Source organism: Equus caballus, chromosome 8 (assembly GCF_041296265.1).
Source record: "Equus caballus isolate H_3958 breed thoroughbred chromosome 8, TB-T2T, whole genome shotgun sequence".
Taxonomy (NCBI): Eukaryota; Metazoa; Chordata; class Mammalia; order Perissodactyla; family Equidae; genus Equus; species Equus caballus.
In genome coordinates this window covers 6,941,045-6,964,263 of record NC_091691.1, presented here as the reverse complement: position 1 = coordinate 6,964,263, position 23,219 = coordinate 6,941,045, and the positions used below count along the sequence as shown (strand labels likewise).

At 46.4% G+C, this 23,219-nt stretch overlaps 1 protein-coding gene across 2 annotated transcripts in view; it reads left to right on the top strand.

The window, feature by feature from the left end:
- Window positions 1-21,382, top strand: part of RNF185 (ring finger protein 185) — a 30,140-nt gene extending 8,758 nt beyond the window's left edge. For both annotated transcript variants that reach the window (XM_001497319.7, XM_005612424.4), the window contains exons 2-7: window positions 5,917-6,140; window positions 8,752-8,770; window positions 10,733-10,845; window positions 12,293-12,347; window positions 16,865-16,982; window positions 18,903-21,382. In XM_001497319.7, the coding sequence (XP_001497369.1) occupies window positions 5,965-6,140; window positions 8,752-8,770; window positions 10,733-10,845; window positions 12,293-12,347; window positions 16,865-16,982; window positions 18,903-19,000 (579 nt within the window). In that variant the 5' untranslated portion in view covers window positions 5,917-5,964 and the 3' untranslated portion in view covers window positions 19,001-21,382. The remainder of the gene's footprint in view (window positions 1-5,916; window positions 6,141-8,751; window positions 8,771-10,732; window positions 10,846-12,292; window positions 12,348-16,864; window positions 16,983-18,902) is intronic.
- Window positions 21,383-23,219: the final 1,837 nt, after the last annotated feature.

The window sequence follows — 23,219 nt, the reverse complement described above, 5'->3', positions numbered from 1 at the left end:
GCTGATCTGAGATCTCAGCACACTTGTCCCCCGCCCCCCAAGTTTATCTGACCTCTTTGTAATCCCTGTGGACTGTAGCTGGGGGTTGTGTGTTCTGAAGGACAGGCCCTGAGGTTACTGTCCCTCCCAAACTCTGTGCTGTGCTGTGTTGCTTTGTGCTTTTGGTAGAGTTCTTCCCTGTTCAAGACCTGGGTTTCCAAAACTCTTCATCAGATGGTCATCTGGATTGGAAGGTCGGGACACATATTTAAAAATATAGAGGGGCTGGCCCTGTGGCCGAGTGGTTAAGTTCAGCATACTCCACTCCAGCAGCCCAGGTTTGCTTCCTGGGCATGGACCTAAACTACTCGTTAGTGGCTATGCTGAGGTGGTGGCCCACATATAAAATAGAGGAAGATTGGCACACATGTTAGCTCAGGGTGAATCTTCCTCAGCAAAAAAAATACATATATATATTTATTTATTTATAGATATTATATATTATTAATATATTAATGTATATGATATATTATTATATATTATTAATGTGTATATATATATGTGTACATGTATATATTCTTGGGCACTATCCAGATCCTATTTAAGTTACTGAAGGGGTCTAAGAACCAGATCTCGGGGAGAGTGCCTTGTTTAGGAAAAACAGACAAGTTTGATGGAGCCCCTTGGTAAGAATTCTTATAGGGGCTGGCCCCGTGGCTGAATGGTTAAGTCCACGTGCTCCAGTTCGGCGGCCCAGGGTTTCGCTGGTACGGATCCTGGGCATGGACCTAGCACCCACATAGCACAACCAGAGGCACTCACGACTAGAATATACAACTACGTACTGGGGGGCTTTGGGGAGAAGAAGAAAAAAAAAGATGATTGGCAACAGATGTTAGCTCAGGTGCCAATCTTTTAAAAAAAAATTTTTTTTAAAGAATTCTTAGAATTATCCATGTGACTTCCTTAGCTCCTGTTCTAGACTCCAGAGCGTCAACTTGGCCTTGCTCTTCTTTGTGAACCCCGTCCCCAGTTTGATAGCCCCATGCCTCCAATGTAGTTTGGTACTGGAGATCTCTTGATTGAATGCATAAATGGATGAGTGGTGAGTTTACTTTACACTCACTTCAGAGAACACAAAAGTTACAGCATTGCACGATAAATTTGAGTGAAAACAAAGACCAAGTATTTAACTTTGTAAAGCTGCATGTTAAAGGGGTAAAATGTAAGAGCGAAAAGATTGCTGATGTTGTGTTGGGAAGTCTGAATTTGGCACTATATGATGCCTGGCCTTGGGCAAGTCCTCTAACTTCCCTGGCCTGATGTCCTCATTTGTAAAATGGAGTGAAGGTCGAAAGTGGTAATACATGTAAATGTGCTTTGAAAACCAGAAAGTGGATTCAGATCAGGAGTAAAGAATTGTCAGGGTAGGAACAGGGGCAGAGAACCAGCCACACAAGGTTGCTCTGTGGTCAGGACCAAGTCCACAGGCCCTACAAGGACTAGGTGAAAATTTTAGTAGGATGGCAACTCAGTCATGCTCAGGACCTTTTATTCTGTCTAGTTCCTGAGCCAACCAGGGCCCTCTGTCCTCTGAATCACTGTCCTGCTCCAGCTGGGCCTGTGATGCTGTGACCACTTCTTTGTTCTACACATGCTCCGTGGACAGGCCCCAGGGAGGGCTGCTCACATCTGCCATGCTGGCCTGGTGTTTATGAGGGTAGGGAGGAGGTGAGGAGGAGAGGCTCCAGGGATGGGTATGTGACTGGGGATATATTGGAAAGGAAGGTTTGTGAGCAGCCCGCCTGGGAGTTGTCCAAAACCAGTCATGCATGCCTGTACCTACTCACTCAGCAAGTATTTGAGTGCCTACCAGGATGAGGCTGTAGAACCCAGGTAGGGACCACATGGTCACTCTGCTAAGAATTAGAATGAGAGTGATGTGGTCTGCCTAGAGTTGGGATGTGCAGGCCTGTTGCAATGCCTGGCCTGCTGCAAGGCTGCTACTCCCTGCACACTCTGAGCTGACCTGTTACTGTCCCCTGACCATTTCCATCCCGACACCTACCTTGAGCCTCACTGTCCCCTTAGGCCTTTGTGTAGGAGTGTGCACCATGCATAGCCTTGTTGGGTCCAGGGAGTCGAGAGGGCAGTGGACTAGGGTAAGCAGCATGTATATGAGTCTCCCCAGCCCCCTGCTACCTTGGCAGGCCCTGCAGGTCACTGTGTTCTCTCATAGGGCCACCTTAGCAGTCTTGTAGGAGGCATGATACTCTCACTTTTTAGGTGAGAAGAGAGATGGAAGCATCGAGGGATCTACCCAGAGCCACATGGCTAGTCAGTGGTGGATCCAGGACTTGAACTCAGAGCTTTTCACGATTAGGGAAAACTGGAACATTGGGGAAATTTTTTTAAAAAGTAGTTACTCTTTTGTCTGATTTCAAAATTAATACATGTAAAAATGTCAGTTTTGTGAATGGGGAGGAGTTAGAAAGTATAAGTCACTACCTCTGAGCCCTACCAGTACAGAGATAATCACTATTAACAGTTTGGTATGTTCTTCAACATTTTTTAAAGACGTTTTCTAATATTTATATTCATTATTGCAACAAATATAATATTATACATATATTTTACAGTTTTTTAAAATGTTATTTTAGAGCCAGACCTGATAGCCTCATGGTTAAAGTTCGATTCTCACCTCTTCGGCGGCCCAGGTTCACTTCCCGGTCACTGAACCACACTGCCTGTTTGTCGGTTGCCATGCTGTGGGGGCGGCACACACAGAAGAACTGGAACAACTCACAACTAGGATATGCAACCATGTACTGGGGCTTTGGGAAGGAGGAAAAAAAAAAAAAGAGGAAGATTAGCAACAGAAGTTAGCTCAGGGCAAATCTTTCCCTGCAAAAAAAAAAAAAAAGTTACTGTAAAAAGTAGTACTTGCTTGTCCTAAAACATTAAAACAGGATAAGAATATGAAATTCAAAGTTCCCCAGCCCTCATAGTCCCAGAAATAACTGTTGATAGTTTAGTGTGTGCTGTCTAGACACTTTCTTTGTGTATGTGTAGATATATATTCATTTATATACTTTGTTTTTACCCAAATAAGTTCCCACCTACTGTTCTGCAACCTGAACTTTTTAAAACATACCTTTTATTATGGAAATTTATGAGCACACACAAAAATAAACTAATACAATGAACCCCTATTCATCATCCAGCTCCAACAACTGTCAACTTTACAGTTCTTATTTCATCTTTTCTCTCCACTTTCACTTTTCCCCTGGAGTATTGTGAAGCAAATCCCAAACATCTTATCATTCCTTCATAAATACTTAAATATGTGTTTCTATCAGATGAGAATTTTTAAGAAATATTACACAATACGATTATTATACTCAACAAAATTAAGAATTTCTTAATAGCAACTAATGTCCAGGCTAACTCTGATTTTTGTCCGTCATCTCACAAATGTCTTTTTCCAGTTGATTTGTTTGAATCTGGTTCTGGTGAGATCCCCACCCTACCGGTGGTTAGTTTGTCTCGTCTCAATCTGTAGCTCCACCCCTCACCTGTGCTGTTCATTTGTTTGGAGAACTTGGGTTATGTGTTCTGCAGGAAGTAACCTCGTTCTGGATTAGCTGGTTGCATCTTCCTGGAGTTAACACCTGCATTTATGCCCCATATTTTCTGTAAACTAGTAATTTATTTTAGAGACTGGATTAAAGTCTATGTTTTAAGGTGAGAGTCCTTCATTGTTGCAGTATATTTCCTGTTGCATCACATAAGGAGACTCTCATTAAGTTTGATCAGTGAACCTGACTTTATGGTTGTCTTTCCACATCTGTACACATAGTCCTTGATTTTAAAAGATTTTTTTTTTTTTTTAAAGAAACACACGTATCAAGTACTTGAGCAGGAACAACAAAGGAAGGCCGTAATGTGGCCCTTATAAGCAGGCTCCATCCTACGAAGAACAGAGCAAATGTGTATGGAAAGAAGGAAGCACTCGGTTGCGGGGAAGGTCTTAGAGCCAAGGCCAGCAAGGCACTGATGCTGTTGGCAGCCAGCTGCCCTTCTGGGACATTATGTAAAATGATGTAACTGAGTGAAAAATTGGCAGTCAGCTGGCCTTCTCTCCCTGCTCAAGTCACTAAGCTGCTGTCATGGTGAGGGATGCTCACGAGTCCAGACTTCTGAGTTCGTGGTGTGTAGGAAGGCTTCTTGGTCTGAGGGGAATGCGGCTTTTTGGTCCTTAACTCCTTGTACTTTGGAAGCTGAAATCAGAGTGGTCGTCTGGTGCTCCCACGGTGAGTTCCAGACTTGTGGCGGGGCGCCTACTTTGGAGAGGATGAGTGAGATGCACAGTCTCACCAGATGCATAGAGACTGGAGTAGCACAGTCTCAGAGCTAGAAGGTGGCACCTAGGAGACCATGTAGTCCAGTGCCTCAGTTTACAGATGAGAAAACTGACCCACAGAGGAGAACGGAGGTTCCCAAAACTACCTAGCAAGCTGGAGGCTCAACTAAGGCCAGCATCCAGCCCTCCAGTTCTCTCACTCTGGTACCAGCCAGCATTTCCTACTTGGAATTTCTTTCTTTCTTTCTTTCTTTTTAAGACTGAGCTAACAACGGTTGCCAATGTTTTTTTTGTTTTTTGTTTTTTGTTTTTCTTTTTCCACTCAAATTCCCCCAGTACATAGTTGTATATTTTAGTTGTGGGTCCTTCTAGTTGTGGCATGTGGGATGCCGCCTCAACATGGCCTGATGAGTAGTGCCATGTCCACGCCCAGGATCCAAACCGCTAAAACCCTGGGCCGCCGAAGTGGAGCGCGCAAACTTAACTACTCGGCCATGGGGTTGGCCCCCTTGGGATTTCTGAGATGATCAGGGTGGCCAGATCAGGATCTTGACAGGTTCTTAATCTGCACCCAGAATTTCTGAGTATCCTTTGGTGTTGGTCTTGTCCTCCTTGTTCAATTCCTGGCAAGTTCTTTGATTTGGAGGTGGTAACAAATAATGGTCCATTTCTTCCAGCATTTGGTGGCCAGCTTGGACTGTGGTGGTACCGTGGTTTGAATACAAACCAGGTGTCGTGAGTCCCAGTCTCAGCTATACATCAATCAGCTGACTGAGATGTCTTGGTCCGCAGTTTCCTAAAGAGATTAGACCGGGTCACTTTTGTGCAGAGCATGGTATGTGTGCCAGATGGTTTCAGGTGGTATAAGGGTAAAAGATTTTCCTTCATTACGTTTATATGTATCTTTCGCTTATGGTAAGTAATGCTGGTTTTCCACTTTCAGCAGTGACATAAGCCTCCTCTTTAAATGTATTGACACTAAAAAGTTGATAGATTTAGACAAAATAAAGTGGGTGGTATTCTAACCTGGCAGAAGGAGGAATGCAGAAGATTGTAGCACGGAAGACATTGCACCAGATGATCTTTCTGGTCCTTCTTAGCTTCTTAACCTTTCACAGTTACAGGATTTTCTTTATATTCTGGCATATACCAGTCACAGCCTTCTGGCCTGAGCAGATTCACCTGCCAACGTAGAGGCTGTCCAGAGTTAGACAGCCTGTGAACGTTCAGTTCGGTTGAGCGTATATTTATCACCTGGCGTGGATACCCTGGGAGAATGTAAAGACAGTGAGACAGGCTCCCAGTTCCTATGGAGAGCCATCTGGAGGCTGTTCGGTATTTGCGCAGTTTGTGTGTTTTTGTGGTACGTTTGGGCCGTGTTCGTGGGAAGTTTCTGAGTCATTGCTCTCCAGGCAGTGGCCCACAACTATCAGCCTCTGCAGCCTCTGGGGAGTCTACTCAGGGGTGCAGTCATAATCTGAACTTCTGGAGCTGAGAGAAGGTGGGCGTATTGACATGGAGGCTGGAGGGAGTGTGCTGCAGAAACGGGCAATCAAGGGCTCTCTGCCTTTCAGGATTTTCCTGGGGAGAATCTTTACTCAAGAGTTTGCTGACAGCCAAGGATGGCGAGCAAGGGGCCCTCGGCCTCTGCGTCCCCTGAGAACTCCAGTGCAGGGGGCCCCAGCGGCAGCAGCAATGGCACTGGTGAGAGCGGAGGGCAGGACAGCACCTTCGAGTGCAACATCTGCCTGGACACAGCCAAGGACGCCGTCATCAGCCTGTGCGGCCACCTCTTCTGGTCAGTACCCCTGCCACTGCCCCAGAGGACACACTGCCAAGTTTAGAAAGTTCATGGCCCTGGACAGCTTTGGAGCAGAAGGTTTCCCACCCACTTTGGGTCCTGATACACTCAGGTCCAAGGCAGGAGACTTGGGTTCTCATCCCAGCTCTGCTGCTGATGAGCTGAGTGACCTCAGGCAAATCCTGTCCCCACCTGGGCTCCATCTCCGCATCTCTAAAGTAATAGCACGCACCATTTAGTGAGCACTTACTACACACCACCTGCGTGCTGAGCCAACAGGCAGTATAGCAGAGTGGTTATGAGCAAGGACTGTGGAGCCAGACTTCTCCGCTCTGAATCCTGACTCTGCCACTTCCCTTACACACAGTCTGCCACATTTTATAGGCTTGTTTGTGGGCATAAAATGACTTGAAATATGTAAAAGGCTTAGAAGAGCACTTAGCATATAGTAAATATTGTGTGTTAACTATGATCCTATTAATTGTTACTATATTTTATGTATATCAAAGTAAAGTGGCAGAGTCAGTGTCTGTTCCAGCCTCAGCTACAGAAGCTCCTCCTGGCTCTGAGGATCTGAGTGAAGGTTGAGATTTTATTTTTTTTCTCTTGGTAGTGAGCTGGACCTAAGGGGTGAGTTAGGGTAACTAGAGGGGTCAGAATGCCAGGAAAGGCAGAGTGTGTGCCATCCCAAGGCAGGCAATTTCTAGGGACAGGCATATGCACTGTTGGGTTTGTCTGAGACCCTGAGGCTACTGTTGACCTGGAATAGCACCTTGGATGGGCACTCTGGTCTGGGGAGTGTTAGGAAACAAGAATGGTTAAGGGAGGGTTGGGCCAAGTTATCAAACCCAGATCTGACTGAGTAGGACATTAAGTTATTAAATATTTTTGAGCAGGGAAGTGGTGTGAAGAAAGGGTCATTTAAGCAATATTTAAGGGAGTTTAAGTTGGCACCATTGAAAAAGAGAAATTTGTTGGTGAATGAATAGAATGGGGCGGAAATGTTTGTTTTGGAGGTTCTTGCCCTAATCATTAAGTTTTATGCAGAAACTGTTGTCATCAGCCCTCTCCTAGAAATTGGAGATACTCCAATTTTGTGATTCAGGTATCAGAAAACCAGGACTTGAAATGAGTGACAAAATTAAGAATTAAGTCAGGGTACCGTTGGAAAGAACACAGACTCTAACAGATGCTTCCAACTAGAGTAGTTTTTCCCTAGGCAAATCTACTAGCCTCTCTGTACCTCAGTTTCCTCATCTGTAAAATGGAGATAGTGGCACTCTCTTGTAGGTTACTGTGACCATCCAGTGACATTAACAAATGAAAAGCTGTTCAGCCACAGCCTAGCACAGAGTAGTTGCTTAATAAATGGGAGTAATCACCATCTTTGTTATAATTCTGAACTTTCCCCTGAGGGAAAGTCACTTCCACTTCTCCCCCACAGCCTCTGTGGGAAATGGCCAGTGGCCATCTGCCATGATTTGGGGTGCCCTTCACTCAGTTTGGAATGGCATTTCAAGGTTAATGTTGGAATCAGATGTCAGGTGTCTGTTATGTCCGAGGAGGTTGTGTACCTGGGTTGTGAGGCTAAACTGTGGTTCAGGAATTGAGAAAGGAATTATTCTCTGAGTCCAAATTTTACTCAACTAGAGGAGACAAGTTATGTGAGGGACAGAAACCATGTCCACATTTTCTCCTGTCCTGGCATGTAGTAGGTGTGCAGTAGACGTTTGTTAGTTGAATGAATGAATTGAGAGAGAAAGAAAAGTCAAAAAATCTGGAGTTAGAGTAACTTTTCCTTCAATTCTGTAAATGTCATTATTTGCACCCAGTGCTGGGTGATAGAAGGGACAATAAACTGGACGTCAAGAGACTTATTGTTTAGTCCTGGTGCCGCAAGCAAGTCCTTTCACGTTTCTGAGGTTGGTTTCCTCATTTGAAAAATGAGAGAGTGGGCAGCAACCTCTGTAGTGTCGCTTACTAAGCCAAAGGTAGTCCTTTCTGCCAAGCAGCTTCCCCATCCTTTCCATTACTTAAAGATGTTTTCACAGTAGACTTGAACTTTTAACCTACTTTCTGCCAGCAGAGCTATCAAGGCAGAGGACAGCCTGAGGATTTTGTTAAACTGGATCTGAGTATGAAGAGGCTGTGAACCCACTGAAATTGAGTCTAAAATAGTACACGTATGTGTGTGTGCACATGTGTGCATCTGTGCATAGGAATGCCCCCATGAATTTTTCTGCACAGGGGGTCCTTAGCTTTTATTGGATTCCTTCATATGCCATAACCCCTCAAAGGCTGACTTGTAGAGAAGTTGGGTCTGGGGTGGTCTGGAACCTGGGGTCTTCACAAGCACTGGGATCCCAGGGATGGAGACTAGGGTTTTGTCTCCATTGCCTCATTTTTCCTGTGATTTTAGCCCAGTCTTTTCTAATTTCTGACGCCAGAGATCTCCTCAGACCCTCAGTGGGGTTGTGTTGCTCCACAGTTTGATTCTATTTTCCCATTTTCTACTCCCGCTCTGACCCATTGATGTTTCTGCTAATAAAAGCATCTTTCTCCCTTTCTTTTCCTCTTTGATGATTGGTTGCCCTGGGGACATTGGCAGTTGGCCGTGTTTACATCAGGTAAGATGCATTTCATTTTACTTTGTCTTTCATCAGCTTTGGTTGCACAAGACACCACTGCTCTCAGGAGACTGCTGTCAGAAGCTGCAATCTCCCCTGCTTGTGGGCTCATTTGCTTGCTTTCCCCTCAACCCTCTTTATACATCTGCCCACTGACAGGCACTTAATGAAACAAGGGGTCGGTGTGGTACCCAGGATGGTCCTGACTCTGCTACTGATGGCTTTGTGGCCTTAGCAGGCCACTACCTCTCTGAGTCTCACTTCCTCATGTAAATTGCATTGGATTTGATAATATATTAGGTATTTATTTTTGAGATTGTCCCTCTATAAAATAGTACCTCCTGGGCCGGCCCAGTGGCACAGTGGTTAAGTATGCACATTCCGCTTCGGCGGCCTGGGGTTCGCTGGTTTGGATCCCGGGTGAAGACCTGGCACCGCTTGTCAAGCCATGCTGTGGCAGGCGTCCCACATATAGTAGAGGAAGATGGGCATGAATGTTGGCTTGGGGCCAGTCTTCTTCAGCAAAAAGAGGAGGATTGGTGGCAGAGGTTAGCTCAGGGCTAATCGTCCTCAAAAAAAATTTTTTTTTAAAAGGTACTAAAATAGTACCTCCTGTCATATCACCAATCCCCCTTACCTTTAACGGTCTTAAAAATGTTAAGAAAGGGAAATTTTTTTCTCGAGAGAGCTTTTGTGAGAGGAAAGAAGTCTGTTTTCCCAGCTTTAGATTATTATGAAAACCACTTAGCAGATATTCACGAAGACCCAGGCGCCTGCTTGGTGTGACAGAGCAGGGCCTGGCTTTCACAACCGACTGTGAATAATCGCTGCAAGCTGACTGTCTCCATGGACTGTTGGCAGTAGAGCCCGACACTAGGAGGTGGCTTAGGAATGGAGAGGGAGGACAGAAGTTCCACACCGCGAGAGCCTCAGAATCTGGATGGGAGAGAGAAGCGGGGGAGACGAGAGGGGTTCCCGCTATGTTCAGGGCTATGCATTCTGACCCCAGTGGAACTTGGTGGAACATGTCTGCTGAAAGTTTATAAAGCACACATAACATACAAGTTTTGGAGCCTTTGACAGTAAGATAAAAGAAATAGGATATAAAATCATTAAATGCTGCCTTCTCCTCGGCCCTGAAGTCCTAGATTCACATTTATGTAATAAACTTTATATCATTGGGTCTAAAGATGCAATTTATGTTTTAAGATAAATGTTGAGAAACTATTATTTAATGTCTACAAAGACACTATAGGTAACATGTTTTTATCATTTTTATTTTGTTTTTAAGAAAGTTAAACAAAATGTTTTTAAAATAACCAGTGTAAGAGCCTGGGAAACCCCAAACAGAATTTTGGTGTTTTTAATATTGAAATAATTGAATGCAAAATCAATGAAAGTACGTTAGAAACACTAAGCAAATTTAGATAATGAGCAAAAGCTATCATTTAGCACATAGTAAATCACCAGAAAGTGGTCAGTTTATGCCCAGATCCTGAGGTCTGGGATACAGAGTTGTTGAGGAAGTGCTGTCAAAATGAGAAATCACAGAAAGAAAAACCCGACTGCCGTGGTAATATAGTTGATCTGTCGGGGAAAGTGGGGATTTAGAGTTCCTCTACCTGCACTTGCGGCCTGAACTGAGCTGGGTCTGTCAGAGCTGGTGGACACAGCTCCAGGATTAAAGTGCCTTCCTGCTTTATTGCTGGGAGCCCCTAGAGAGACGAAGCCTGAAGAAGCATGTTTAATTATGATGGTACTTAAAGGCAGTTTTGATTTAACCACTAGTAAATATTTATTGAGTGCCAGGAGCAGGAATTAGTTGGGTTCCTTGAGGTGTTCTCAGCTGGTGCTGGTACTTCCAGTTTGAGGCCTCTGGTCCACGTGGGTCTGGTGGCTTGACTGACTGAGTGCTCTGTGGTAGGCTTGTGCCATTCATGTCTTTTTCTCTCCTGCTTGCAGTGGTTGGAGACCAGACCTAACAGACAAGTGTGTCCAGTTTGCAAAGCTGGCATCAGCCGAGACAAGGTCATCCCGCTCTATGGCAGGGGCAGCACCGGGCAGCAGGACCCCAGGTGAGGCCTTGAGGCATCTCTCACGCCCACTTCTCCCCTTGGACGTGAAGTCATTTCCATTCAGGACCCCCTCACCCCACCCTTTACTTAGTGCTTACAGACCCTCAATTTTGAGGCAGGCAGTTGGGATCCAGATGGGAGTCAGCCAGGAGGAGAGGGGAGCCAAGTTGCCACTTGCTAGACTGTAATACAGATATCCACTGAGCGTCTGCCAACAGGCAAGCAATGTGCCAGGCAGTGCACACATCCTCACAATTCCAAGTGTGCAAAGTGATGTGAAGGAGCAGCCTGGGAAGCAGGATATCCAGCAGGAGAGTCTGCAAGGAGCAGAGTTGTTAGAACAGTGAAGTATAAAGTACAAGGGGAGGAGGGGACAGTGGGCCTAGGAGGCTTTGTGAAGTTTGAGATACAGGAAATGGAGGTGTGGTTGGGTCCAGCATTCTACAAACACAAGTACTGAGAGCCGTTCATGGTCTGGCGTGCACATGTGCACACACATACGTGCGCGCGTACACACACACACACACGACCTCCCTGGCAGCATCTCTTACTTTCTCCCTCTCCACCGCAGCATATCCTGTACCCAGACATATTGGGCTTACCCTTTCACATTCATGGTTGTGTTAGTTTTCCCTCTGCCTCTTCTGCCCTCCCCAATCCTGCTCAGCCCCCTCCTCCTCCTCTAACGTCTGCCCATCTTTAATGAGCAGCCCTAAAGCTACCTCCTCCATGAAGTAGCCCTTCTTCCTCACATTAGTTGCTCTCACCCCTGCTTCTACCCCATTTAGTTGATACCTCTATTAAAGAAGTCCCTTTCCACACTGTGTTGTGATTGGTTGTGGCCCCCTTTAAACCATGGACACTTCAAGAGTAGAGTCGGTCATCAGTCTTAGTATTGGTAGCATCCTGCCTAGTGCCTGATAGGTAACAAGCCCTCAGTCCAATATTTGAGGGAGGAGTGATAGAAGGGGCTAGAACCCAGAGGCAAAAAGAATAGTGTAGAGTACTTGCCCAAGAGTAGTGGGAGGTAAAACTGCAGTTAATAGGGGCAGATCAGAGAGACCCTGAATCTCAGCCCGCTCTGCTGGCAGACCATCTCTGTTTCAGTTTGGATTTGGGATTTTTGACATCATACGTCACATAGGTCCAGCGAAGATATCTGGCTGGCATTCGTAACCAGTCTGGGTCAGGCTCTGAGAGGAGTAGGCTGAGTGCAATATGAGGAACATCTTGTAACAGCCTGAGTGTCTCCCTGGTTTTCTATACAGTAGGGAAAAACGATTGCAGGTAGAACAGAGTTAGTGTTTGGTTTAATTTGACGTAAGTTCATGTGCTGGAAGGAAAGGGCGCTGTGACCCTGCCCCTGTTGATGAAGAGCTCTCAGTCCACTCAGGGAGCAGCGGAAAGCATTTTGTAATAGACTTATTTTACACTGTTTCTGTTTCAGAGAGAAGACCCCTCCCCGTCCTCAAGGACAGAGGCCAGAGCCGGAGAACAGAGGGGTGAGGAGAATTCCAGGAAAAGTCTCTAGAAATAAACCCATGACTTTAGAAGTTTCTCTCTTGGCCTTTTTCTCCTTGATTGTAAAAGTAAAGGAAAATTTGTAAGAGACAGAAAGGAAAAGGGGGGCAGGGAAGCACTTAGAATCACACCATCCAGAGATAACCACTGGAAACATTTTGGTCTGTTTTCTTTTCTATTTTTCTGTAATTACCTATATACGCATGCAAATTTTATACATCTATTTATCTGTGTATTTTATAGATATATGTGCTTGTATACTTATGTGCATACATATGTATATATATATTTTTTTACAATATTTGGCTCCTGTTTTGTAACCCTCTTTTGAAACTTTATTCATTCTATGGTAAGTGCCTTATGTGTGTTGGTCATCATGCTAGGCACTGGTGATATATCAGTGCACATAGCAAAGATCCCTGCCCTACGGAGTTTACATTGTCAGAGGGAGAGAGAGATCTGGAGATTTTACATGTCAGTAATATTTTATTTAATGGCTGTTTAGTGTTCAGATGCACAGACTTAACATAATTAATCCTTTGTTGGACATTTAGCTGCTTCATTTTCTCTTTTGAAAATAATCTGATGAATTTACAGATAAATTTTGAGCAGGTTCACAATTATGAGGATAAATTCTTTTTTTTTTTTTAAAGATTTTATTTTTCCTTTTTTTGTTTTTTTGAGGAAGATTAGCCCTGAGCGAACTGCTGCCAATCCTCCTCTTTTCGCTAAGGAAGACTGGCCCTGAGCTAACATCCATGCTCATCTTCCTCTACTTTATATGTGGGACTCCTACCACAGCATGGCGTGCCAAGCAGTGCCATGTCCGCACCTGGAATCCAAACTGGCGAGCCCCGGGCTGCCGAAGCAGAATGTGCGCACTTAAGCACTGCACCACTGGGCCAGCCGATTTTTCCTTTTTCTCCCCAAAGCCTCCCAGTACATAGTTGTACATTTTTAGTTGTGGATCCTTCTAGTTGTGGCATGTGGGATGCTGCCTCAGCGCAGCTTGATGAGCAGTGCCATATTTGTGCCCAGGATCTGAACCGGTGAAACCCTGGGCCATGGAAGCAGAGCACGCGAACCCAACCACTTGGCCACGGGGCCAGCCCCAGGCTAAATTCTTAGAAGTAGAAATTACTGGCTCAAAAAATTTGCACATTTGAGGCTGGCCCCGTGGCTGAGTGGCTAAGTTCACACGCTTGCTTTGGCGGCCCAGGGTTTCACATGGCTGGACGAGCGGTGCCATGTCTGCACCCAGGATCCAAACCAGCGAAACCCTGGGCTGCCAAAGTGGAGTACGTGAACTTCAACACTAGGCCATGGGGCCGGCCCTCTAAAAATTTTTCTTGTTAAAATATTAAAGAAATTTTAGGGGGCCGGCCCTGTGGCCAAGTGGTTAAAGTGCTATGTGCTCCACTTCAACGGCCTGAGTGCAGACCTACTCCACTCATCAGCCATGCTGTGGAGGCATCTCGCATACAAAGTAGAGGAGGATTAGCCCAGAAATTAGCTCAGGGCTAGTCTTCCTCACAAAAAAATAGATATGTGTTAAAGAAATTTTGAAAGCAAAATATTTACCCACACTACCCGAATTCCAGAACAAATATATTTTCATTTCTCCATCTTCTCTTCATTTGTGTGATGTATTTTTATGTAGCCATCACCATTCTGTTTGTTTCTTTAAAATTTAATTTTGGCAGTATTTTCCATAGTGCTCTGTAGTATTCTCTTTATTATTTTTAAAGGCTGCTATTTATTCCATTGAATTTTGGTGCATTATAATTTGGGTTTGCATTATAATTAGTTGCTTCCAGATTTTGCTGTTGTAAATAATGCTACAGTGACCATCTTTGCACACGTATCTATTTTCTTACTTTAATTTTGGCATTTCCTTAGGATTCCCAGGAGTGGGATTATTGAGTCAGGGATCTTGATAGAAACTGAGAGTCTCTTCTCCATATTACCCTCAATAATAATACCAGTGAACGCTTGTTGAATAATTATTATATGCAAAGAATTATATCTTAAGGGCTTTATATGCACGATCTCATTTAAGCCTCCCATCAACCCATTTAACAAAAGAAGAAACTGAGGCCCAGATAGGTGAAGTAACTTGTCCAGAGCCACACAGACAAGGCTGAAACCCAGATCTGGCTGGTGTGAAGTCCCTGCTCTTGACTACCAGGCAGCGCCACTTAACCTTCCCAAGCTCTGGTTCCCAACAGAGTATTAGCTCCTAACCCAGGAATCAGAGGCCCCAGGAAGTCAGAGGCCCTGGCCTTGATGACTGCAGTCCCACACCTCTAGCATTTACAAGCACCTGCAGCTGCCAGTGATGCTTTTTGCCTTCTCTGCCCCAGGTACATAAACCCACCAAATGTGAGGACCTGTGCTATTTGTATAGGGGTTGCTAAAAGGGATGCTGTGGGGTCAGTCTTCAGGATTGCACTGGGTGAAGTGGTGTTTCCTGATGAAACAGTTGCACCTTCCTGGGTAAGGCAGCTTCGGTCCCAGGAGCCCTCAGACTCAACCATGCTGGGTCTGAGTAGGAGGCATTTCTGCACCGAGGAGATGGAAACCAGTTGTTTCCTTCCCTGTAGGTTTGCCCTCTTATTAAACCGGCTGTTAAGCTTTGTAGGTGGTGCCACCCAACAAGAAGTTTGGAGCTAGATGCCAGACTGCTCAGTATGGGATAGGGAGCAGCCACTTTCATGACTTGCAAAACACTCACAAATGACAGCCAATCAGCTCTTTGTGGAGAGCAGTTGGCCTAATGATTACTTCTTCTTTATTTTTTAATCATTTGTTCTAGAGATCTACCCAGGGATGTGGGAGAGGAAGAGATTTTTTGGTAAGGTGTGCAAAATAAGAGCATGGGTTTTTGGATCATATTGACCTAGTTTTAGGTCTAAACTCTACCCCTTACTAGCTGTGCAAACTTGGTCAAGTTATTTCACCTCTCCGAGCCTCACTTTGGTCATCTGTAAAATGTGGCTGATGCTGATGTAAGAATTAAATGCAATTAGAGTAGCTTGTGCTTAACACAGTGCCAGCACAGAATTAGCACTTATAGAATGGGAGTTCCTTACTCACAACATTAGGATTCCTGCTGAATCTTCTCATGTGAAAGATAATGCAGTGTAGAACATGTATAGGGGCAAAAGCTGAGGATGATATACCAAACTCCCAGCAGTGGGTATTGGTGGGGAGGGGCAGTGAAATGGAGGGTGAGTAAGGAGAACTCTAACTTTCTATGTCAATTATTCTTCTAATATATGAATTTTTTTTTTGAAGATTGCCACGTGAACTAACATCTTGCCAATCTTCTTTTTTTCTCCTTCTTCTCCCCAAAGCCCCCCAGTACATAGTTGTATATTCTAGTTGTAGGTCCCTCTGCTTGTGTTAAGTGGGCTGCCTCCTCAGTTTGGCTTGATGAGCAGTGCCATGTCCATGCCAACAATCCGAACCGGCGAAACCCTGGGCCGCTGAAGCAGAGCGCGTGGACTTAACCACTTGGCCACGGGGCCAGCCCTTGAATTTCTTATAATAAGCATGTATCTTTTTTTTTTTTTTTTTGAGGAAAATTAGCCCTGAGCTCACTGCTGCCAATCCTCCTCTTTTTGCTGAGGAAGACTGGCCCTGAGCTAACATCCATGCCCATCTTCCTCTACTTTATGTGTGGGACGCCTACCACAGCATGGCTTGCTGAGCGGTGCCATGTCCACACCCGGGATCCGAACCAGCAAACCCCGGGCCGCCAAAGCGGAGCGTGCGCACTTAACCTCTGCGCCACCGGGCTGGCCCCAGCATGTATCTTTTTGTAATCAGAAAAAAGTTAAAGTATTTTAAATTTTAAAAATTCTCTGTAACAATATTAAAATTTTAAGGGAAAATACTTATACCTATGTCTTGTCCACATACCTACATATTGTCATATACTTGTGACCATAGTATTCAGTTTTGTCTAGTAACTTGGTCACAAGAGTTTCTCTTGCTGCAGGGTCAGTGTGTAATGGTCCTCAGACAGCATGTATCAAGTTTCTGATCATGACCTCCATTGTTGGTTAATTAGATTTCCACTTATTTGCTATTACCGATAATGTGTAGCTTGTTCTAATATTCCCTTGTAATTGGGCGTAGGAGTTATTGCCAATTTTGCTGTTACAAAGTATGTAGAAAATTTTACTGGCTAGTGTGCCACTCTGGGAAAGAGCCTGGAGCTCTAAGAACCCTGACTTGCGTCAGCAATGTTTTACCTTGGGTCAGAGCCGGTCCTTTCTGGCATTCACAGCTCCTTCGCTGGGACCCCTTGAAGGCTAGAAAGGCAGAGTGGCCACCTGGTTTGAGGCCTTTGCTTTGGGGTCTAAATGGGAGGAAAAGATGTCCCCCCTTGGAAACAGGTGGCAGGAGAGGTGGATGCCACATTTAAGGTGACGTGTTTGATAGGCGTAAGAGAAACCTGCTTCTTGTTCTTATTTGCATTTCTTCCACGCAGGGATTTCAAGGATTTGGATTTGGGGATGGTGGCTTCCAGATGTCTTTTGGAATTGGGGCATTTCCCTTTGGGATTTTTGCCACAGCATTTAACATAAATGATGGGCGGCCTCCTCCAGGTAAGACCCTAATTCTTTGGTAATCCTGCTTGAAGCCTCCTTGGAATTCGGCAGTATAAAGGTTGCAGATAATTGTCACTGCTTGGATAATCAGCCTTTTCAAAATATGCTGAACTCTTTTCAGATTACTGGTAGTTATGCTAATGATATCGCGCACTTACCAAGTATTAGGCATGTTCACAGCACTTGCCATTACAATTTTGGGGGATCCTCACAACAAGCCTTTGAGACAGGTGTGCAGTTAGCTCAGTTACAAATGTTTCCCAAGACGTACCCCATGGCCATAAGATGAAAAAGTATAAATGATACCCACCTGAGGAAAAGCCTAGTCCTGTGCATACCGCCCACTTTGACCATTTGGGGGCAGCGAGGAGCAAGGCGACCCTGCAGGAATCATGGCCTCTCCATTCTCTGTCCAGCTTCCCTCAGGACACACATGGGGCTGGTCCCAAGCCCCAGCCCTTTGGGAACCCTTCTTAGGTGTGCCACTTGCTGCTGCCTTTCTCCGTCCAGCCAGCTTGAAGGTGTCAGCTGCATTCAGTGTAGAGCAGGGTGGTGAGGTTGGTGCCCTGTACTGTATCGCAATCTGACCCCTGGGCCAAGATCCTTCCCATGGAGTCTGCTGAGATGCCAAGGTCAGTTGAGCTCTGTTTGCACTTGTTGGAGCCTCATGTGTACTGGGCACAGTGTGGAGTACAGAAGGGACCAGTGTGTGGTTCCTGGCCAGGAGCTTATGCTCTAGGGATAGAAGCCTACTCCTGCATTCCCACCCTGGTGCTTGGCACATAGTGGGCAATCGGTAAGTCTCTGTTGACTGCCTGCTTGCATGAGTCCATCAGAGCACCTAACTGGGAATAGTACAGCACCCAGAGATCTTGGGAATGCTCCTCCTTACTTCATCTACTGCAAAGGTTTCTCGTGTGTTCACATGTTGTTTTCTCAGAGGAAGGAGACCCCAAAGGGCAGGGGCATGCTGTACTCTGAAGTGGGAATAGAGCCCTGTGGAGGCAGCAGGAATTTGCCTGGTAGCTTGCTTCCCTCCAGCCTGGTCCAGAGCTCACCCTGGGTTCCCCCGGTAAACAGAGTTCCACAGCCAGGCTGGACTCTGAATCATTTTATCTCCCTGCCACAATCACAGACAGTTTTCCCTTGTAATGTTTGGTACAATTTGCCCATCCTGGATCTAGATTCTCTTACTCTCCTTCCCCCAGAGTCAAGACAGAGAGCTCTACATAGTAGCTTTTCTTAAAGCAGAGAGGAGTGGAGAGCCAGCCTCTCAGTCCACTTCTGCCCCTATTGGCTGTGTGATGAGGGAGACAAATCATTTTGACTGTCTGGGCCTTAGTTCTCTCCTCTGGAAAAGAAAGGCATTCTGTGTGGGGCTCTCTGAGACCCCTCCAGGCTCAAAAGTGCCAGAATCTAGAGACTACGTGACTCGAGATGCGGTGTGCAGAGAGGCTGAGCACGCAGCTGCAGAGCTCTGCCACCACCTCCTGAGCCTTGTGATCTCCGGCAGGTCACCTCCTACCTGTGCTTCAGTTTCTTCTTACACAAAGTGAGAGGAATAATACCCACCAAACAATAATGTGTGTACAAAATACTTAGCACACAGAAGATGCTTAACAAACAGTAGCTTTTCTTTTATTATTTCTTCTAAGAGTTTCCTGTTTTATTTGCACCTGCAGGCCAAACCCTCTTAGGATAAATTGGAGACCTTATCCTCATTGTTATATTATTCCATGTCTTTTCGTAATTCCAGTTTTATTTTGCCTAATATTATTTGGGGTTTGGAAAGCTTTTTAGTGTGCAGGATTCTGTTGTAAAGAGATGAACAGTGATGCTCTCCACTTCTGGCCCAAATGGGCAGTGTGCACAGCAGCAGCATTCTGACAGTCTCTCTTCTCCCTCCTGTCTCTGCAGCTGTCCCTGGAACGCCCCAGTATGTGGACGAGCAGTTCCTGTCACGCCTCTTCCTGTTTGTGGCCCTGGTGATCATGTTCTGGCTCCTGATTGCCTAATGCTGGGCTCCTGGCCTACATCCGTGGCAGGGCCTCTGGACTGGTGACACACCACCCCAAGCTCTTGATGTTTGACTTCCTGGCTAATCCTGACCCCTGGAATCAATGGGGTCAGTAATACATCAAGGAGTTTTGCTTCTCCATCAGAGCTTTCGGACTCAAGACCAGCTGTCGAGGACCCTAGAATGTGGCCACTGCTGGGAACACCCTGCTATCCTCAGTCCTTGGCATTGAGTCATCTCTCATGGGTTACACCATGAAATCCTGTTCCAGCCAGCTCAGCACGTCCTGACTCTGCACAGGGAAAAGGCAGGAAGAGCAAAACTGGCAGTACAGTTTCACCTGAGTTTAATACTACAAAAACAAAGGGATGAACCAAATAGTACTTTCTTTTATCTCTTTAAATACCCCTTGATAAATGACCTCTGAAATCCCTAGGGCTCCTCGTACAGAGAGGTTCTCCTTCCAGGTCCCAGTGCTGCTCTGTCCTATTTCCTCCTCCTCCTCAGCAGAAATGCAAGAAATTGCTGTCCTATAAAGATCATAATGGCAGCAGCTGGAGCTGGAGCCACTTCAGGAATTCACCAGAGACCCAAAGATCTTTTTTTGGCTCTAGGGTGTGCTCAGTGTCTTTGGCCCCAGAGATTGGCTTGAATGACCTCCTGGTTTCCTGGATTAGATTGTCCCTGGAGACATGTGGCTTCACTCCCAGATTTCCCATCAGCTTTCCCCCCAAAACTATGTGCATCTGCCTCTTGGCTAGAGGGCACACAGCCTAGACTGCTGCCGAGCCGGGACTGACTGCTGCCTGTGAGGAAAGACCTGCAGTCAGGACTCCAGTGGGATTCCGAGCTCTGATGGAGGAGCAACCGAACAAGGGGCCCTGTCCGCAAGGCTGCAGAAGCTCCGGGTGCATCCTCTCCCAGACCTGCCCAAAGGAAACTGGGGGCTTTGTCAAGTCAGTCCAGCTGCATGTTGAAGACCACCTTCCTCAGAAGCTAAATTGTTTTCAATGAAGAGGCAGGGAAGGGGGAGACCAGCTTGTGACCCTGATTTTGGTGTGGCTTGATGGATTCTCCTGAAAACTCCTTGTGTGTGTTCTAAAACCAGGGAAGCCTGGGACTGCAGAACAGGCAACCCCTGATGATTTGTAAAAGCCAGGCACAGGACCTGGGGAGCCTCAATATGATAATGTGATATGGTCTTCCTGTGGAAGTCTTCCCCTGGAAATTTCCAGGGGCACTCATTCTTCCCAAGCCTTTGATTTGTTTTTCAACTTCACAAGCTTCTTCCTCCGAATCTGATTGAAGGAGTGCGGTGCCAGGCAGGAAGACAGGTCACTTGGTGGAATGGTTCTCACTCTGCCAGTCAGGTCTCTTCCTAGAAATCCATCTTCTTACAGGAGACGTCGAGGGTGGGGGGAGGTGGACTTCCTCTGGGGGCCTCTCTGTCACTTCTCCAGTCCACACTGCTCCTGGCTTACTCCCAGCAGTACCCAACAAGTGGTAGAAAGCCCCACTTAGTGCTCTTTTCCAGATATGGCTCTGCATAGTGTGTGAACCAAGACCTTGAGGAAGAAGATGAAGGAAGCCCTCCTCCCCTCTCCACAGCCCCACCCATTTCCCTTGTACCTGTCAATGCCAGAGTTCAGTGTTTAAACAGACAAAATATAAGTATTGGCTAATAGGTGGTTCGTTTGCTGAATTCATTTGGTAGGAATAAGCCACCAGCTTTACAGTGTGCCTGCTGGATTTTAAACGTCCTTGGGGGCACCCACTTAAGAGTGCTCTTTTTATTACCTTCTGGAGATCCCCAGAGTCAGAGGGTGGCCCCTGGAATTTCTCAGCTGAAGAGGATTGGTGGGATTCCCTCAGTGCAATGGCTCCACCTAGTGGTGGGTGAAGTAGAGGACTTCAGTCAGATGGTCCCAGAAGAAAGGTTAAAGGGTCGTGGATAGAAAGACGAATCCCTTGGACTCCTTACGAAATGGAGTGAGCCCTGGAGAGCACCACCAGCAAAGGCCTCCCAGGAACCTGTTTGCAAAGCCAGGTTGGCCACGTGCCCTTTGATTTTAAACCTTATAGGCCCCCACTCATCCTCCTCCAGGAGCTGGGGCAGGAGAGCTGACTTGGGACTGCTGGCCCAGCCCCGACAGGGAGCCCCCTTCCCACTGCCCCTCTGCCAAGGCAATACTCCCTTCTTTTGTGTGTATTTTCTATGTTCTTTGCCTCCACCCCCCGCCTGCCACCTTTGTGGGTTAGGACCAGGTCCCAGCCACAGTCAGAAAATGACACCATGTACAGTGACACACCTTGACCAGTCACTGATTTTCACTGTTGTGAAAGTGATATGATTTAGAATTAAACAAATGGTTTTACATTACTATGAGCTTTGAACTTCTTGTCTTTGTCATAGGAGGTGGTGAATGGGTTGGGGAGTGGCCACACCAGTCTGGCCTGTGGGAAGCACCTGGAAATGTCACACTGAGGATGAAAGTTCTCAGACAGCCATCCATCATAATTAGAGATGAGAAGCATAGGTTGGAGGCCTGGCTTCATACACAGTCTTGCCCAAGGTGTGACCTGTCTGACAGGCAGCCCTGGCCCTGAAAAGTGCATGGAATTCCTAAGCTTGCAAGCTGCCATGATGGAGCTTAGCTTGTAGTCTGTCAGAGCCTTGAGGACAACCAGGTTATTCAGTGTCTTCATCTCTCCGCATGTTCCTCAACAGGGCAGGTGGGCCCCCACCAACCCCTCTACCTGGAGCAGAGGGTGTGCTGCTTCCTGAGTTTCCTCAGTAGCAGAGTGTGAGATGGAAGATGGTGAGGATACAAACCTGGCCCAGCCTCAGGCTCCCCAGCACACTAGAGCTACGGGTCATCACTCTGAAAGGAGATTTTTTTCTTTTCTCCCTCTTACACTCTGACCTAACAGTTATCAAGTTGAATAGCGCCAAGATATACAGTTGGCCCTCCTTATCCGTGGGTTCTGCATCCGTGGATATGGAGGGTCCACTAAAGGACTTGAGCATCCATGGATTTTGGTACTCGCGGGGGGCTCCTGGAACCCATCCCCCATGGACACCCGGGGACAACTGTAGTAGGAAATGGAAAGATAAGGGAACTTCAGGAACTCATAAGCCCAGCATCTGGTTTGGACCACAGAGGGCAGGAAGAAAGAGAGCAGTGTTCATCTTTGCTTACTCAAGAGTGCTGGGACCAGAGCAGCTGGGTTGAACTTTGTCCTTGGGGGGCATCGTGATCCATTTCCTTGGGCCCTATCCTTGTTCCTTCTTGGTCATTTGGACACTTTTCACATGACCTAAATCTGATCTAGAGAAATGACAGTTGCCAAAGATCCAGCACAAGAGAATCAGATGGGAGGAATCTCAGGGAGCAGATGATGTGGCCAACCCCTCCACACGGAGGACCCCAATCCACTCCCAAACCCAGTGAAGGGAAGTGGTTCTCAAGGCCCCTCAGCCTGCTAGCAGCTGCCAGAAACCAGTCTGGTGTCCCGACTCCTCGTCCAGTGCTCTTTCCTCCACAAAGAGGAGCCCGCAGGGCAAATCTAGTCCACAGGTGTGTTTCCTTTGGCCTACATGGCATTCTTAGAATTTTTTAATGTTTCCAACATTTTAAAAAGTGGGAAATTTCACTTAAAGACCTGGATTTTTGGCTTGTCGTGAAAAACTGGAAGATCTGGTGTGCTGGGTTCATTTATATACCTACTTGGCCTTGCTAAGGATCTGCCCCTGGAATGCTGATTGTACCACCTCCATGCCATCTTTGACCTAGAGATTATATACTGAGTGTCAGCTTACTCATAGTGGCACAGAGAAATGGCTTCTCTGAGCTGGAAGCTTCTAAGAAAAGTCCACTTTCAACCCCCAAAGCTATTTGTGGGGTAGACCTGGTTTCTCTCTATTCATATTCTTGATTCCAAACACTCCTGGAAAGAGCTTTTGACTGGGAGTCAGAAGACCTGGGTTTCCATCCCAGCTCAGCTCCTAATAAGCTGAGCCATTAGGAGTCGAACTTGTCCCCTTTGGTCCTCAGCTGTCCCCATCTGTAAAATGGGCTGAGGATCCTCTGAGTTGAGACCTCTGGCCTGAGCAAAATTACGCTTACCAGCTTGGCGCCCACAGAGGGCGCCAGGGCCGTCGAGGAGCCCAAGCCAGGGGGCGGGTCCTGGTCCGGGGTCTGGGGGCGGGTCCTGGC